This window comes from Anguilla rostrata, chromosome 12 (genome assembly GCF_018555375.3).
Source record: "Anguilla rostrata isolate EN2019 chromosome 12, ASM1855537v3, whole genome shotgun sequence".
Classification (NCBI taxonomy): Eukaryota; Metazoa; Chordata; class Actinopteri; order Anguilliformes; family Anguillidae; genus Anguilla; species Anguilla rostrata.
Window position 1 is genome coordinate 25,202,587 of NC_057944.1, and position 18,290 is coordinate 25,220,876.

The window sequence follows — 18,290 nt, forward strand, 5'->3', positions numbered from 1 at the left end:
CATGCTTTAACTCAAAATATGTTTCACAGAATATTTGGTCTTAATTGAAAAAAAAAAAAAGCTTGGTTGGGCAATATGAGAATACACACAAGATGTGAGTGCTTGGTGCAGTACAGTTCAGGCTTTCACATCGCAGTCATGTCCATAAACTACTTTCTGTCATGTCCATAAAGTACTTTCTATCTGTGCTGGCCCCTGCCATTTTTTATGCACCTTGATAAAACAAATGTTATGTTTAATGTATGTTAATGTTTGCCATAGTTCTTGCAAAAATAATGAAGGACAATACACTGAACAAATGTTTTTTCACAACTTTTATGAAGCTCACACTTGAAATGCATAACTTTGTTTCTTTTCCTCAAACTTGATGCAAATTATAATTTGCATTCAGTTTCTGGAAGATTGGGGTTGACAAAAAACACTTGGCTATGGTACTAAGAGTACTAAGAATTACAGATTGTTCATAATCATGGTGGTGGTCTTGTAATAACAAATTTGGGAGCAGCAGATGTTCTGCTCCAAGACACTTGTGTGCCAGAGGAGGTGTGCCTGACTGTCAGTGTGCAAGTGTGTATTTTGCAATAAGACTATGACGTCGGCAAGCCTCGGGAGTACCTGATCGTCCTCCCAAGTACACACTCATGGCGCAGTACATGTGCGCCTCCCGTGCGGGCCACGCCCCAGAAGCTCTGCTCACATGTTGCCGCACACCCGGCTCGCTCATTGGTTGGAATGGGCACGCTAACTTCATCGTGGTCGGGGGAAGTCCACGTGGAGTAGGGGCCGAACAGCTGAGGGAACGTTTGAGACTGACAGAGTTGAACAGCACAGGAGGGCGGAACAGACTAGAATTGTTAGTACCGCAATTTTTCTCGTCCTCGATCCAGAACTTGCCGATAATTCTGTACGTAGCTGCTCGTCGGGGTTGTTAGAGAGTTGCCCAGTATTTTTCAAGACTAATCTCCCTTGATGAATTCACCTTAATGTTTGTCAGAAAACTGTGCATTCGTGTATTCCATACTTTAAAGAGGTGTGCACACAAGACAAAGCTACCAAATTAACATTTCAGCCACCGAGATAAGTGCAGAAATACAATATGCTAAACGGGTAACACGTGAGCATGACTGCCATTGTCTATCCATTGTTTTGGTCTATTTTTATAGTCTGTTTTGGACTGGTGGATCCGTAAATGTCTTTCCGCCACTTTGACGTCACTTGCATTGACCCTGTTTCTTGTTTCTGGTCACAGTTAAAATGCAGAAGTAACACAACAAATATTGTCATATCAACGTCATGCATGATTGCACAAATCCGCTGACCATTACAAATATGGCGATGTCTTCTGTCAATAGCTCCTGCTCTTGTGTATCTCGATGCCTCTGTTCCATGCTTCGCCACTCACGTGGGGGGCCACTGATCTGTGCACGTCCCACCCCTACACGTGATTTCTCACGGGATTGGCCATAGCACAGACTTTGTAACGTCACTACTGTTTGGGGCTGGATTAGCTGGTGTCAGTCATACTGAGGGGAGGGGTGAGGGGCGTTTTCCATCTCAGGTTGCCTTTCGGGTCTGCACCGTAGACTGTAGGTCTGCACTTGGTGGCTACACTAGCAGCCTTATATCATTCAGGTAGGGCCGTTCACCGCTTCAGGTATAAACCTCACGAAGATGCCTGGTCCATTCGGCTGGGCGACACGACTGTGGAGATGATACGCCACAAGCAATTCAGTGGAAAATGTTGTGCTAGCTAGCTATTTGGCTAGCTGTCTAGCTAAGTAGTTAGCTAGTGTGCTCTGGTGAACGGCAGGGTGACAGTAACGCCTGGGTAGCTAGCTATCTTGCTAGCTACCAAGCTGAATGAACTTGCATTGGCAGGGGAAAAACAGCTTTAACGGTAAGGGCGGCGTTTCCTTTTGTCAATCAGATATGTAATCAGATGTAAAATGCTGTTCTTCCTAAAATTATTTTTACTTGATTTTCACAAAACGAGTTTAAAAGACTACATTTGGGTGCATTGTTAAGGCGCATGTGTGAAATGATCAGATAAATTAGCCTAATTTGTTATTTGTTAGCAAACGTTTCAGTGTTTCATAACTGTTTCTTCTAGCTGTATACTCGCATAATTGGCAGTATAGACCGGTTCAGAAAAAATAACGTTACAGCAGATGGATTGTAGAAATTGTGTGTGTGTGTGTGGACACGTATTACTATCTTTGTGAGAACCAAATGTCCCCACAAGGATAGAAAGATGAGAAATTACGCAAGGTGGAGACCTTTTCCTGGTCCCCACAAGTTCAAGAGGCTGTTTTAGGGTTAGAACTTAGGGTTAGGGTTACAATTAGGTGAAGGTTAGGCATGTAGTGGTTGGGGTTAGGGTTAGAGGTTATGGAATGAATGTAGCCAATGGGAAGTCCTCACAAGTATAGAAATAAATTATTGTGTGTGTGTGTGTGTGTGTGTGAGAGAGAGAGAGAGCGAGAGAGTTTGTTATTCGAGGAAGTGAGTGGGATTTGTGTGGCTAATGTTATCTCAGCCAAGTCATAGTATTACATAACAGGTAGAATAGGGTGGCGGGGGTCTGAGCTGCTGTCCCGTCACAGCTCCATACACCCGCTTCGCAGACAATACTTAGGAGTTCTGATACGGAGAACAGCGCTCCGGCGAGCCACGCTGTCACGTGGCAGACACAGTTGTCGTAAAATTTCTTCTTACCGTGAAGAACCTATGACTTGTTTACATTCTGGACCGCTGTGACTGCAAGCAAATCTATTGCTGTTACCACTGAACAGTTCTCTGGCTCTTACCCTTGCAGCACTTTAGAAAAATAATAATAATAATACATTTTCTTGCTGTGTAGAGTGCCTGACCCGCAAACGTAGAAATGGGTTACCACGGCAGCACAACTAAATGCTGTCACTGCATTTAGATCAAACCTATAATACATAAAATAAATTAAAAACACCCATAATGCCACGTCCATCTGTTTATAATGTCATCATAGCGTGGAGCGTTTAAAACCATATACCACTGTACCCCCTTACAAAAAAAAGAGAGAATGACTAGGCTACATGTGAAATTTAAATATAGACCCACTAGCCTGACTTTGACAACTTTGGACCAAACTGACTCAGTTTTTCGTTAAAAAAATTCAAAAGCAATTTAAATTTCCAATGGGCATTGGGACTGACAGCATTTTGCTGTAATTGTGCAGGGATGGGGTGGCCTGCTGTGGTGGGGCCCAATGTGAAATGTTTTCATGGGGCGCAAAATCCCTGACAGCCCCTACTAGTAACCATTGGCTGCAAGAGGACAGCAATGATGTGGCCTCACATTTGATATTTTTGTCCTCCTCTCTGAACACTCTGAACTACATAAAAACATAGACCTCGACTCAGTCAACTTAAACTTAAGGTTATTGCAAAATGGCTGAAAATAGTTGAAACAAAAATAAAAAGTTATCACCGAATGCTTTTATTTTCCTGAAACTATGGGAAGAGATATGCAATGAGACCAAAACATTTATTCGCCATTACGTCAGGTGCTTCATGACATCATGAAGGACCTGGACCCAACAGCAAAGAGCCCAGTAGCACATTTGAACTTATGGAAATGCTTAGATTGATACAATACGATATTGGAACGCAATTGATTTCTCATACTGTCACTGATGCTTAATACATACCATAGTAACCCCGTACAATGTAGTCTGGAGCCATTCACAAATTTACCTTTACAGTCACCCAATGCTTGGGGTTGGTTTTTGTTTTCTCTTCATACAGTTTGCCAAGTTAATTTTTGTGATTGGTGAACTTGCCAAACACTTGCTTTTAACAGTGCATTAAAATAAAGGACAAATGTTGATTGAATACAGGCATTATTTCTGACTTCCATCGCCATGCTAACGTGTGGCTCTTACACACAGAATACAGGAGATTTGTGAACCAGAAGAGACTCAACCCAATGGGTGTGCCACATCAACCAGGGTTTCTTTCAAAACTCTATCAGGACCGACTCATTGGAGATGAACTGTGTGAACAGCCTTGGTGTTGCATTGAGTATTACCTGCTTTCAACTGCACAACTTGTAATTGAAGTAATTTCCTCAGGTATCACTTTAGGCTAGTGTGTGTGTGTGTGTGTGCATGAGCATGTGCGCTCAAATGTTGTTTTTGTACAATTAGTGTCACTGTCAGTATCAATAAATTATTTCGCATTAACTTGTGTATGTGTTTGTGACAATATTGTGTGCGTGTGTGTTTCAGTGAGTCTGCATGAGTATATTCTTTGTGTGTGTGTGTGTGTGTGTGAGAGAGAGAGAGAGAGAAAAAAAAATATTGGGTACTTGTGTTTCAGTGAGTGTGCATGAGTGTATTCTTTTTTTCTTGTGTGTGTGTGTGAGTGAGAGAGAATGTGTGTACAGGTGCTTTGGTGAATGTGCATAAGTATGTTCTTTTTGTCTGTCTGTGTATGTGTGTGTACTCATGCGCGTCTGTGTCCGACCTATCAGACGTTTGAATGTTCACCATTTGTCTTTGAACGAGAGCTCCGTTACTGTTACCACCATGCACATGTCAGAGAGCGTGTGCGTCTCCCTTTGTGTGTGTGTGTGGCTCGAGAATGCGTGTGATTGTGAATGAGAGCTTCGTCACTGCTGTGCCTGTGCACATGGCAGAGAGTGTGCGGAGAGCAAAGCTATGCACGTCACGCTGTCAGACACACTTGAGAGAGAGAGGCTGAGTGGGGCGGAGAGAGGGCAGAGTCAGAGAGAGCGAGGGAGGAGAGAGACGGAGGGAAGGGGAGGAGTCTGCGCACATGGAGCTGGCCAGGGAGGGGCAGAGACACATGGGGCTGTCAAGCCATTTCGCCCACGAGCGCTGACCCATGATCAGTTTCAGTGCAAGAATGTACTGTATCAGGATTGCGGCAGATACGCTGACTCAGGATCGGATGCTGGGGAGGAGAAAGAGAGGAGTCATGACTCATGAGGGGAGTGGCTAGAACACATAGGCGGGAAGAGAGTAGGGGTCTGCTTCAGAGAGGGTGACAAAGGAGCCTGGGTTTCATGAAAATAGTATGATATACATTGGTGCACTTGTGTGTGTTTATATGCATGTGTGTATAGTGGCTTTGTTTGAGATGGTATTTGAAAATATTGTGTGTATCATTTGTAAAAAAAAAAAAAAATTGAAATACTAATAGGCAACTTTTCTTAGGTTAAAATGTAGAATAATTTTGTTAGTGGTTAAATATTAATGCTATAGGTTTGTGGGGCACAAATACTATGCAGTCTTTAGTGTATGTAATGTTTTATGGTTTGTAGTTCCATTGACTATAAAACCATACCTGATGTGTATCCATTAATATGGATGAATATTAATATTTAACCACATACTCACAGGTGCTCATGTTATTGTTTTTGGAGTGATAATACAGTTGAATTCAAAGGTATTGGGACAGTGACACATTTTTTGTTTTGGCTCCACTCCAGCACATTGGGTTTGAAATAAAGCAATGAATATGAGGTTAATGTGCAGACTGTCAGTTTTAATTTGAAGGTATTTGCATCCATATCAGGCGGTCCATGTAGGGAATACTTCCCTTTTTCAGCTGTCAAACAGGATCAGGAACACTCTCCAGGATGTAGGCATAAGTGTGTCAAAGACTACTATAAAGAGAGAACTACACCGGCATAACCAGAGAGGGTTCAGTGCAAGATGCAAACTACTGGTAAGCCCTAAGAACAGAACGGCCAGGTAAGAGTTCGCAAAAAAAGTTCTAGAACGAAATGAGTGTTAACCTGTATCGAAGTGATGGAAAGTGAAGAAAGAAAGGAACCGCTCATGATCCAAAGATGTAGGCGTAAGGCCTGGCTCGCAGTCGGTATTCCAGTTCAGCTGGAGTACAGAGACAAAACAACAAAAATTGTGTTACTGTCCCAATACATTTGCATACAGCTGTATATATAAAAAAGCATAAATAAAGCTCATGCGAGCATAAAGTAGTTTGATCTGTCCAAAAAGGTAGCCAGCAATGAAATTTGCTGAGGGTTCTTTGGCGGAAGCACTCAGCTGATGTGTGTTGCTTTCGGTCTCTATTCGTTTTACTGCAGGCTTTGAACTGGTCTGACTGGCGTCATTCAAAACAAGCTCCCGACATCACCGCACGTTAAAGGGCAGTTTACCCAAAAATAAAATGAAGGTATGTTTCCACTTACTTGGAGTGACATAACGTAAGATATAACGTAACATATAAAATTAAACATAACAAAGAAATGAAATAACATAAAACAAACAAGTACAGGCCTTTCAGCCCAATAATGCTCGCAATTTTCCTGAGTAAAAGATGCTGCTATAGCCCACTGGGAGAGCCAATTGTTGACCAATCGCTAACAGTCATCCCATCATTGTGTTGGATGCTTATGGATATTTAAGTGTACCTTTTATCAGAAAGACCCATTATTGTTCTGAAATTGTGTCACAATTATGGAAGAGAGAGACCTCCCATTTTACTATTTGTTGTAGGCTATAATCTTCTCCTAAATCTCACCCCCCGCCCTTAAATTCTCTCCTGCACCCTAGTGACACCTCCCCCCACCCCTCTGGAAAGGACCAGGATGCCGAAGGAGCAAGCCTGCCTCGGGGAGCGGGTGGCCCGCTCCTCCAGCAAGAATGCGAAAGACAAGTGCAACAGCGCCGCCCTGCTGGCCTCCCGGGGCAGAGCAGGCATGGAAGAGGAGGCCAGTGGACGGGCCTCGCGATGCAGCTCAGAAAAGGATTCTGGGTATTCTGGTGAGGAAGAGTGGCGCTTCACAAACAAAACCAGTTTTTGTTTGCCAGAACAACACAGAAATGCCCACACGTGCTGTGTTAGTCTGTTGCACACACCATGCTCACGCATACCTACGTGTGCATATTCCTTTGTTCTCTCAGTTTCTTCCACATGCAGTCACCCACTCACACTCAAGCACCCAGTCTTACAAGCACAAGTTCATTTATTACACAATTTCACGACAATACATTGTTTCTCAATGTACTGCACTCACACAAGCACAAACACACTCTCACTCACTCACTCAGCTACACTTGGTACTGTATATCCAGTCTAGATTGTAGCTTGTATTCCAAGCCATCTCCACTAATGGATTGGGCATTGTCATCCAGATGGTGTCTGTAGCTTTTTTATTTTTCTCAGTAAACTTGAGAATATCCTCACATGAGGACTGAGTTTTGAGTGTCAAGGTTAACAAAATTCTCTGTGGGTTTAAGTGGGGTTTTCAGTGCTAACAGACTCAGACAGGCCCATTCAAACTCTTCTCCCTCTGTCCTTCCTTCATGTGTCCACCTGCCTTTTTTTCTCTAACTCTGCTCTACCCCGCTCACTTTTTTCCCTCCTGCTTGCTATATTTCTATCCCTTCTCTTCTTTCTCTATTCCTCCTCTTTCCTGCTCTTTCAACTCTCCGTCCCTCTTTCTGTATCTTGCTCTCTCATTTCTGTTTTCGCTCCCTCTTATTCTGTGTTCTATCCCTTCTCCATCTCTCTCCCCCCCCCCCCCCGTAGATACGGGGTCAGACTCACTGGATGACCAGCGCAGCAGTTCGAGTGGGAACTGGAGGGGAGGAGGGGGCGGGGCTGGCAGCGGAGGTGGGGCCAGCAGTGGGGGCAGCACCCCTTCATCCTGCACTGGGGAACTCACCCCCATCTACATTATTAAGAACCTGGTGCTGAAACAGGTGAGAGGGAGGGGAGGTGGAAGCAGAGGGAAGGGGGGTGGGAGGGATGGTGTGAAATGGGCCGAACGAGGGGGGGTGGGGGGTGGTGCCGTGGGATATTGGCATCATCAGATATTATAAACAGAGTCCATACAGGATGGTCAGATTTCAAGGACAAAAGGAGCACATGATAGTGGCAGGAACGAAAGAGAAAATTGGTAATTGCAGCATGATTCATTGTCAGTCTACATATTAGGAACTGTAAAAACAAGACCAGATTAAAACCTAGTATATGGCTGGATCTAACACACGTGATCCGGCCGACCAATGGTGTAACTTCATCACTCAGTCAGTCAATCAGTCAATCAGTCAGTCACTCACAGACATTTGCGTTCGTAGGGCTGGTCCCGTTGTTGCGGTCCAGCCAAAAAAGATTGTCGCTTTTTGAAGATTCTTCTGGTGGGAGAGGTCAGGGTTCCTTTGAGGGTGATTCAGTGAGGGTTTCTAGCATCCATAAAAACTAAATTAAAATAAACCAACATTGTTAATTTCAGTTTTGTGTGTCAAAACATGAAGTAAGTATATTGTTTCCCTGCCAATCAGCAAGAGCAAACCCAGATGTTAATTTTACCCGTTTAATAAAAGAGTGAGCTGTGTCTGCCTTTCACTCACCCCTCTCCATTTACTGTCACCCCTCACTTTCTGTGTCATTCCTTTATTATTACTGTCCCCCATTTCCTCTCTCTCTGTATCTGTCCTTCTTTTTCGCCTTTCCCCCTCCCCTTGACTGTTCTTCCTCTCTGTCTTCTTTTTTCCCTGTCCCTTCCCCCTTCCTCTCTCTTCTCTCTTCTCTCTATCTATCCCTTTCTCTCCCTATCGCACTCCCTTCATTTCCTCTGTCCTCCTCTTCCTCATGCTCTGTAGCCCCTGGCAGTGCAGTCCAGCTCAGAGCAGCTCCTGCCTGGTCAGCTGACCTGGGGGGGCGGGGCAGGCCACAGCTCCCAGGGCCCTGCCCAGCTCCTCTTCATCCAGCAGCCGGGCGTGGCCAGCCCCTCCCCCCTGCATGTCCTGAAGCCCCCGTCCCGGAAGGGGGGTGAGAGGGGGGGCAACAAGAACAGCAAGGGGACCTACCTCCCCATCCTCAACTCCTACCCCCGCATTGCGCCCCACCCGAGCAAGAAGACCCCCGAGCAGGGCAAGGGGGGTGGGAAGGTGAGCATGAGCGAGGGACAGAGCTTGAGCAAGAGGGTGTGCATGGAGGAGAGGAGAGAGGCGGTGTCCACCACCTCCCAGACGCACAAGCAGCAGCACCACCACCACAAGCAGCAGGACGGCCGACCCCACTCCCACCCGCGTGCCTCCGCCAGCAACTTCCCCCACCCCCAGCGCCACCCGTCACCCTCCCTGCCGCGCCCCCGCCACACCCGGAAGCCACCCGCCGCCTGCCCTTCCGACTCCTGCGGCCTGGGGTCCCCGTCCGTCTCCAGCTCCGAGGCGCCCGCGCCCTCCTCCCCCGAGGCCCCGCCCACCCCCGCCCCCCGCAGCCCGGCCGAAGCGCTGGCTGCGGTCCCCGGCTCCTCGGCCCGCCAGCGGCGCTTCCTCAACACGGTGGAGATCCTGAGCCAGTCGGGGCTGCTGGACATCACCCTGCGCACGCAGGAGCTGCTGCGGCAGAGCGCCGCCACCGAGCGCGACATCGCCCAGCTCCGCCACCACGCCCACCTGCTGTGCCAGGCCTCCCAGGCCGGCCTCCACGCCCCCGCCGCCTGGGACAAGCTGCTGCAGGCCATGGCCGAGTCCGGCCGCTACCCCAACCTCGGTTGCCTGGCCCTGGAGGTCGGGTCGGGAGCAGGACCGCAGCTAGCGGGGGAAGAGGCTGCCGCTGCCGCTGCCGCTGCCGCCGCCGCCAGGGGCAACGCAACCGCCAACGGGAAGAGCAGCCCGGTCGTCGCTGTCACCATCGTCAACCGCGACAACGAAGCTACCCCGCCTTCCCCTCTCCTTGCCCCCACTCCCGACCCACCCTTAGACTACCTAGAGGAGGTGCTGCTCGTCCCCCCCAGTCATGCCCATGCCCCACCTTCAGCCAGGGTCCACAGGGCCAAGTCCCCCCCAGATATTGTCATGCCACCAGACAGCTCCACCAGTGGCTGCCTGCTTTAACACCCACCCAGGAAAGGCCTCGGGGTCCGAGGGCCACCCCCCTCACAGAACACTAAACTCAGTGCAGCTCACTTCACTTTCTACTTTATTGGCTCTTGGTCTGGACACTTGACTGATGCTTGGAAGCTCTTAGATAATAGAGGCGTGTGAAATTTGAAGGCAACAACAGTGACATGACAAGTCTGTAGAGTAGAGGAGTAAGTGTATCTGATTGGTCCAGAGAGAGTGAACAGGTGATCAATGACTTACTGTGTGGTGGGGTGGAGGGCCTTACTGTATTCACCCCCCCCCCTTTTTTAATCTCTCTTTGTACCCCCCCCCCCTCCCCCCCCCTTCCAGACTGTTCACTGTTCACCACAGTTTTTTGGTCAGGGGCATAACAAGGACCTAAAAAATATCAAGGTCACGAGACTCAGCTGGGGTGAGGGTGGGGGGTTAGGCTGCAGTAGATTCTTTTTTCCCTTTAATTTAGTCATTTAATAAAGGACAAATTTTAGGGTGTAAATGCTGTAGGCCTACATATGCCTGTAGATTAGCCTTACATTTCAGAAAATCTTAAAGACCATTGATTCCCTTCCTAAGTGAATTGCAACCGATGTTCTCACGACAGAATGAAATTGAATATAGGCGTTGGAAATGGGCATGAATAAAAATACCAAGGACATTACCTCGGTGTCATCAAAGGTAGTTACCGCCCTGTTTTTTGCCATGATGGTGTCCTCCAAACCGGCCTTGTATTCTGCCACAAAATCCCCAACTAAGGTTTGGATCTGCGCTGAACTCTCACAGCCGCATCCAGGGCTTTGGCCAAGAGGGTGGAGTGTCTGGAGGTCAGAGGTCAAAGGAAAGGCCTAAAGGATGCGAGACCCCCCCTGAATGAAACGGTGTACTTCCGTACAGTGGACTGTATGAATCAAGCCAGCTCCTGTCTTGTGTAAGAGCATCAGCAACATCATTTAAGGAGCTGTGGGAGTGCTGGCATGTTTTTTATAAACTCAATGCAGCAATAGTCTCTAAACCCATATAAACCTTGTTTGTATTCTTTTAGCTGTGCATCCTTTAGTGAAGACCAGAGATTTCCAGAGACAGTCTGTGTGCCTTTTTTGCTTATTCCTACTATTACAGCTTAGTTTTTTTCCTTCTTTACACACCAGCAAGGAAAAGAACAAAGCCTTTGTCCCATTGAAGACCAGATTGTGCTCTGTAGTTATTGTTAGGACACTACAAACTATGAGGAGGATAAACGCTTCAGACAGCTGTAATTACTTACGCAGCACACGCACCCCAGATTTAGCTGTGTAGGACATGAAAACTGGAGTAGAGGCGCGTAGTCATTGTGAGAGTTCGGGGGGTGGTGGGAGGGGGGGTGCAGGTGTACTACCCTTCCTGTTTCCCCAGGGGGCTTTGTCACCTAGCAACATCACTGCCGATGCACATATTTGTACACACAAACAAAACATAAATAAATGAGCTTGTTCTATCATGGTTTGACATTGTCATTTGCGTGTGATTTTTTAAAAAGTTCATTTGGACAAGGCGTGTGAAGAGCAGGTCTTTTCCCATAAAAATGTGAGAGTGATTAAGTGAGTGAGTGAGTGAGTTAGTTGCCTTGTATGTTGGCAAAAGAAGAATAAGACTTCAGGAATCACAAACTGGGTGGAGCCATCATATTCTTCCAGTCACTCATTGTTTTGAACCTACCATATCGCTTGACTTTGGTGAGAAAACTCATTTGTTTGATTCACGGGTCAATGATGGGCAACGTGTTGTAGCTCCGCCCACACTGTCCTGCCACAGATGTTCTCCGTTTGTGTGTTGAGCTAGGTCTGCCCACCCTCCAGCCAACCTATTCCACACCCTGCCCTCAGTCAAACCTCACAGGAGAATGTAAGCCAGTCCTGGAGGTATAAATTACTTCCAGTCAGAGAAATGCAGTGAGTTTATTTTCCTGCTACAATGTGTTAGTTTTGATGAAGTAAAGTCAAACTCTGAAAAATGCGTAGGAAATCTTCCCCCTAGCAACCAAGTAGAATCAGAAAGAAAACACGGAACATTTTTCAGTAAACATCTTAAGAGATTAAGACATGATGGGACCCCTTATTCATAGTATCTGTAGAGTAAGTATGTTTGCACCTCCAGTATTTATCTAAAAAAAACAAGTCATGGCCCTCTTAAAATATACCTGACTAAAACTACCCTCTAGATTACTGGTATGATTTTCAAATGCACACTTTCATATAATATATTCCACTGTTAAAATGATGAAAGAGCTCTGGAAAGCAAAATTGGGAAATAAATCCTACGTGCCAGCAAGGTATGAGTTAGTACAACATTTTACTGGCACTATTTACTTTCTGTTGGTCATTAACTCTTCCATCTCTGTAGCAGAAATCACGTGCTCTCGCTCAGCCATCTGCTTCCGGGTCATGGGGAGGTCATCAGCAGGGTGACAGAGATGAGACAAACGCTGTCAGCAGAAACATAAAATAATATAAAGGTGGATCTTTGTGAGACAAGTGTCTAATGCAATATAAATATGAAATACAATTACTATGTTGATAAAAATACCAAGAAAGTTTCATAAAAAGAAACCCCTGAGACTCATTCATTGACCTGTGTTGAAAACTTTTCAGGTTTTACCTGAAACGTAGATTTTTTATTTTCTAGCATAATACGAATTGTACTGTTAGTGTGCTAGGCAGCTAGGAGTAAGTATTGAAGCAGACTCTGCTATAGCATGTTACAATGGGCAGACAGATCTGTCTGCATCCACCTTCCTTAAATTTCGGCACACTACATATCTACTGATGTGTGTGTGTGTGTGTGTGTGTGTGATTGGATAAAACACTGTAGGCCCTGGGTAAGGGGGTTGGACTGTGGGAACAGGGCTAGCTCCCAGAACAGCTGGGGAGACAGGGGTTCTGGGCCTCACCTGTCTGAGAGTGCCAGTGCTGAGGGAGAGCTTGACCAGGCTCCACCCTGGAATCAGTACAACAGAGGAGAGGGCCAGCAGCCAGCCCAGCACGTACGCCCAGTCTGGGTACACATACCAGCGGTTAAAGGTCAGGGGCTTGTACCCCACCAGAGAGGAGATGAAGGATCCCTATAGGAGAGGAGAAAGAGTGGAGGGTTAATAACACATATACTGCCATTGTAGCATAGATGCATAATTAACATGAAATTGTTAAAGCAGATTTTCTTTCAATAGTAAAAAAGAAAGAAAAAAAAAATATATATATATAGTGGTGGACTCTGGAGCAGTGAAAACACGTTTTCTGGAGTGATGAATCACGCTTCACTATGTGGCAGCCTGACAGACAAATTTAGGTTTGACGGAATGCATAATGCCAACTGTACTGGCCTGAATGATGAGATCCCAGAAGGTTTTTGGTGTTTGTCAGTATTTAATTCACCTTGTTCCCAAAGCATTAATTGGCTGCTGACTGAAAGGAAAACAGAAAACCTTGCAGACCCCGAAGCTCTCCAGGACTGACATTTCTGATGCCTGGCCTAATGACCCTGAATCATTAGGTAAATCTAGTGATGGTTAGAATTGTACAGCAAACAATGTGAACCCCAGTCTTGCAACATGCCAAACTAAAATATATCCATAGGAAAATTCAATGACTTCCATTTCTCCCTCCTCACACTTTAAAGTACATAAATTATTTGCCCCCAGCATGAGTGTCTGGGTGTCCCACATTCAGACCAACAAAGTAGGCACTCAGTTTAGTGTCCAACAACTGTGGCTCCTCCAACCACGAAGCTTCTCCACCCTAGCTCCCCAGTGATGGAACGAACTCCGCATCCCTCTACAAACCATTTGGTCATTGCCCATCTTCTGCCGTGGTCTGAAGACGCATGTCTTCAGACTGTACCTGGACTAACTATCACTACTCTGCAGGGCACTCCCAATATAGAATCGCTCCTATCACTTGAATCTGACTAATTTGTTCCTGCAGCACTTTCAAGTATCTCCATCCAACACTTGCATTGCACTTGTATCATCTTGACCTTGTAGCTCGTCGGCATGCCTCCTGTTTTGACTTACTATAATTTTCTGACTTAGCCTACGCTTACTGTGTGAACTGGACTTAATGTGTTCATGGCTATGGATAACTGTTACAATGAGTATTGCACCTTATTGACAGGGTGGGCACGGTGGCATAGTGGTTAGCACTGTTGCCTCGCAAGAAGGAGATTCGAATCCGGGTCCGACCGGATCCTCTCTGCGTGGAGTTTGCACGTTCTCCCCGTGTTTGCGTGAGTTTACTCCGGGTACCCCGGACATGCATGTTAGGTGCGCTCCTGCAGTTGCCCTTGACCAAGGCACTGGCCTCAGAACTGGAGTTGGTCCCCAGGTGCTGCACTGTGGCTGCCCACTGCTCCTAAGTAACTAGGATGGGTCAAATGCAGAGTACAAATTACCCCACGGGGTTCAATAAAAGTATATCTTATCTTCTCTTCTCTTCTCTTCTCTTCTCTTCTCTTCTCTTATCTTATCTTATCTTATCTTATCTTATCTTATCTTATCTTATCTTATCTTATCTTATCTTATCTTATCTTATCTTATCTTATCTTATCTTATCTTATCTTATCTTATTGGACTTGTGTTTTGTAGTTGTTTCAATAACCTTTGGTATGCACAATTTTACTTATCTATCCTCGCTATTGTATAACTAATAGAGGTATATTCCCTACCTATGTATTGTAAGCACGGAGACAGACCTTTTGGATCTTGAGGAATACTAATTGCGTTTAGGACCTGTTGGTTCTCAGAGTTCCCAGTTAACTCCCATCTAGGTCAATCTGCATTCTACTTCAGTAAACTAATATGGACTCATTTCTGTCATTAAAACAATTCCAGAACTTTATTTTAAGTTTAAATGCATCTGTTTGTGCTTTGTTTTTGCGATGCTGTTCTGTTCTGTAAATTGGCGGCATTGTAAATGAGGGTCTCTCCCTCAATCCATTTGCGAGATTTAAATAAAAATTTAATGAATGAATGTCTATTGCACACAAAATCTTCCAATATACAGAGGATTAGACTGATTTAAAAGCACAGATTACAACCCCCTTTATACTGTGCTGGGCACCAAGACTGTAAAATTGTGACATCAAAATGTGTTACAAATGTGTTACAGAACTTAGCCCTTCTGGGGCAAGCTAGCTACACTAGAGTCTACAAAACACACACATGCACTTTATACACAACACTTATCAAGCTCCTTGGTGGCTATCTTACTTAAACCCTACTCTTACAGTTTGAATCTATCTGGCATTCCCCTAACTTTCATTCAGCAGGTCATGAAGTAGGTATTATGTTTGAATAGCAAGACAGAACACTGGCTGCAGGCTACTCAGCCTTACTTTTATTTTTCTTCCGTAAAACACCCTACCCTGATGCCTGCAATGCAGATGCTACGTGGTTTATGACATTCAGTAATCACAAACAACATCACAAATTACAGGGAATGCTCATCACATTAGATTAATAGTGAATAATGAAATTATATAACTGAACCTAATATCTTACAAACTGATACGACAATGGGCTTCTTCTGTTGGGGCAGGACGTCCAAAGCAGTTTTCCTCTGCAGTGAACATCTTACTTGTGACTCTACAGTCTATTAATGATGCTGAAGTTTGCAGTTTTATTAAATCCAAAATCCAACACGCTTCAGGTGTGCAAAGATGAGGTTTTACTGAAATAAGTGAGTAAGGCAGATGCTGGACATCCCACAATGGGGGTGAGTCAAACTCACCAGAGTCACCAGCGGTGTGAAGTAGAGCCAGCAGAGCTTAAAGATGAGGCAGGGACGCTCCCCGGTCATGTCCTCAATCACATCGACCATTCGCTCCGCCCCTGCTCGAGGGACACACAGGAATGGTGGTGAGCATTGCAGTGTGTATAAAGTGAACCTCCACTGAGAACAAATCAAACTCAAAAGGTAGAGATTGTAAATTTAAGTATCTCTCTCATTAGATTCCAGTTTCAAATTTGTTTTCTTTTTTGTTATTCACTTTTTAAAAGGCTGTGCGCTTGGTATGGGATTGCTGGCTCTCTGGCTAAAAGGTGTCCTTTTTAAGGGGTGTTGATTGTTCTTGGTATTCAGGGGTGTTGGTTTCATGATCATTAATTTGCATTGTTTCGTCTGAATTCAATGGACCTATGTTTATTTCAAATCAAATCAGTCGTTGCTATAACATTTTAAATATCATTTAGATACATTCTACCATTCTCTGTATTTTTAGTTGATGTGTTTAAAAATAGTTTCTCCTGTCTTTGGCAGTGAAGGAAAGTTCTAGTTAAAAGGCAGTGCTTGTGCATCGGACTTTGTCATTTTTCTTAATGGCTGTTTTGACAGGGTAAGAAAAATGTAAACCATGGGAATCATTTTTTTTAAATGTAGGCTATGCTTTCCTCTGCCTCAATGTGCAGATTTAGAATTTCATAAATGTAATATATTTTTCAAAATTCATTTAAAGCATAAAGCCATTTTCCTCATCTGTTCTTAACATTGTTAGTACATTGTGTTGGTTCTTGTTCATCATCCTTTCCCATTTGGCACCATTTTTTAAATTTCTATTTCCACAGTGTTGCATTGGAAACACACATTTAGTTGGAAGGTACGCTGTTTTGTAAATACAACCAGGTTTCTTCCTAAGTAAAAATCCAGGCAGTAAAGGCCTGCACTCACCAAAGAGCCAGCCTATGGCCAGGACCTTGAACACGCACAGGAATAACACACAGGCCCCATTAGTGGCATAGTAGTCGAAGAGCTGGAACACATACATTCCCCCCTGTTGGACAGCAGGGGAAATGACAAGGGTAGATTTGGCAAAATACAGTTGGGAAGTGAGATATGGAAATGTGGTTATGATCAGATTGATGCAAGTTTGAATCCTTTCATATGGCCTGTAGCCTTGAACGAGACAGTAAACCTGAATTAGTTCTATCAACATGCGGGGTTGTAAATTGGTGGTAATTAAAATGTTATCTGTGTAATCTGTGTAGGCCAAAGGAGCCTGTGATAAGAATATCCTCTGGGTAAACTGATAAAATATATAGAACTTTCTCTCCCCAGCTTTCTTCTCACCTCTGTGACCATCACCAGCTGCAAAATGAAGCAGGTGAGGCAGAAGAGCAGGAGGAAGATCTCTCTGCGCCCGGCCCTACGCAGTACCCTGGGAAACATGTCCATCACCGACGTCATCACCACCTCCATCATCACAAACTGACCAACAGATAGACAGATACCCCAAGGTTCACCAGAGAGGCAGGGAGGGAAAGGGAAGAAAAGAGGGAAAGAAAAAGAAAGGAAGGGAGAGATAAATATGATTGATTGATTGATACACATTAATGTTTAATTTGTGTGTTCCTGCTTGTGAGAAACTATCCACAAATACTTTATTAGCTATGAAATGTTGTCCAGTAAGCTCAGTATGTAATCTTGTTGCGCTTTCCAATGACCCAGCATCATGCCTTGCTGGCTCAGTACAGCTTTACTTCATGTTAAGCATGAACCAAACCAGAAGAGTCTAGAAGTGTGTAAGGACTGCAGCCAGTTGTGGTGCTGGCAGTTTCACAGACTGAGCAGCCAGGAATGGTGAGCTGCAGCCAGGTGACTGATTACCAGTGAGTCCAGGCCCAGCAGGATGATCATAATGAAGAAGCACGCGGCCCACAGCTGAGGTAGGGCCATCATTGCTACTGCTTGGGGGTACACAATGAATGCCAGACCAGGTCCTGAGAGCAGGGAGCAGAGGAGAACATGGAGGTGATGGGAAGGAAAGACAGGAGGAGAGTAAAGGAGACAGAGAATGAATGGGAGAAAAATAAATGATCCAATAGAGTTTACTGTTCCTCCCCTTCCCTCCCAGGTCAGATTCCCTCTTTTTACATGTACACATTTTTGCATATCCAGAGTACCATACAAATTGCCATTTTACATATCGTCTGTTAATACAGCTGGACATATTTTGCAGCAGTAATTCTGGTTAAGTACCCTGCACAAAGACAGCACCCTAGCTGGGAATTGAATCCATAACTTTTCGAGTTATGTAATATTACTTCGCTCCCTTTCAAGTCAAACTCAAATGCTTAATTGTCATTATATACAGTAGACTTAATAATCACCAAACCAATAGGAGAGAGTTGAAATAACTAGTTTACATTTAAAGTACACGATTGCGTGATTATTGGTCATCATCAAGCTTTGTACTATACTACTAAAAGAATACCTTACAGTATCTGTTTTGGCAGTACAGTGGAGTTTTCCTGATTGCTAATTTATGGAAATCGAGGGAATATTTCTGAGAAATGTAGAGTTTTTATTATTTGTTACATTCTTATGGCTGTGTATATATGAGTATATATATATATATATATATATATATATATATATATATATAT

At 44.7% G+C, this 18,290-nt stretch overlaps 2 protein-coding genes across 10 annotated transcripts in view; one reads left to right on the forward strand and one right to left on the reverse strand.

The window, feature by feature from the left end:
• Positions 1–111: 111 nt before the first annotated feature.
• si:ch211-132b12.7 (uncharacterized protein LOC564531 homolog) lies at positions 112–11,333 on the forward strand. 7 transcript variants are annotated; one of them, XM_064301934.1, is made up of 6 exons: positions 112–853; positions 3,926–4,108; positions 6,112–6,200; positions 6,581–6,790; positions 7,560–7,732; positions 8,636–11,333. In XM_064301934.1, the coding sequence occupies exons 4-6, from the start codon at positions 6,616–6,618 to the stop codon at positions 9,872–9,874; spliced, it is 1,587 nt and encodes a 528-aa protein (XP_064158004.1). In that variant the 5' UTR covers positions 112–853; positions 3,926–4,108; positions 6,112–6,200; positions 6,581–6,615; the 3' UTR covers positions 9,875–11,333. The 7 variants fall into 7 exon arrangements, with proteins under 7 accessions (XP_064158004.1, XP_064158007.1, XP_064158003.1 ...); XM_064301933.1 differs by lacking the exon at positions 112–853 and adding an exon at positions 1,499–1,897; XM_064301936.1 differs by lacking the exon at positions 112–853 and adding an exon at positions 1,499–1,897 and having other exon boundaries at positions 3,926–4,086.
• A 462-nt stretch (positions 11,334–11,795) lies between these two features.
• LOC135235908 (sodium- and chloride-dependent GABA transporter 2-like) overlaps positions 11,796–18,290 on the reverse strand; it is a 48,478-nt gene continuing 41,983 nt past the window's right edge. For all 3 annotated transcript variants that reach the window (XM_064301929.1, XM_064301928.1, XM_064301931.1), the window contains 6 exons: positions 17,512–17,624; positions 16,975–17,112; positions 16,576–16,678; positions 15,640–15,740; positions 12,807–12,977; positions 11,796–12,341 (listed from right to left, as the gene is read on the reverse strand). In XM_064301929.1, coding sequence (XP_064157999.1) covers positions 12,222–12,341; positions 12,807–12,977; positions 15,640–15,740; positions 16,576–16,678; positions 16,975–17,112; positions 17,512–17,624 — 746 coding nt within the window. In that variant the 3' untranslated portion in view covers positions 11,796–12,221. The remainder of the gene's footprint in view (positions 12,342–12,806; positions 12,978–15,639; positions 15,741–16,575; positions 16,679–16,974; positions 17,113–17,511; positions 17,625–18,290) is intronic.

Coding starts and splice junctions, on each gene's coding strand:
- si:ch211-132b12.7 (XM_064301934.1), top strand. CDS start 6,616: ATGCCGAAGGAGCAAGCCTGCCTCGGGGAGCGGGTGGCCCGCTCCTCC. Junction 6,791..7,559: donor AAAGGATTCTGGGTATTCTG/GTGAGGAAGAGT, acceptor CCCCCCCCGTAG/ATACGGGGTCAGACTCACTG. Junction 7,733..8,635: donor AGAACCTGGTGCTGAAACAG/GTGAGAGGGAGG, acceptor CATGCTCTGTAG/CCCCTGGCAGTGCAGTCCAG.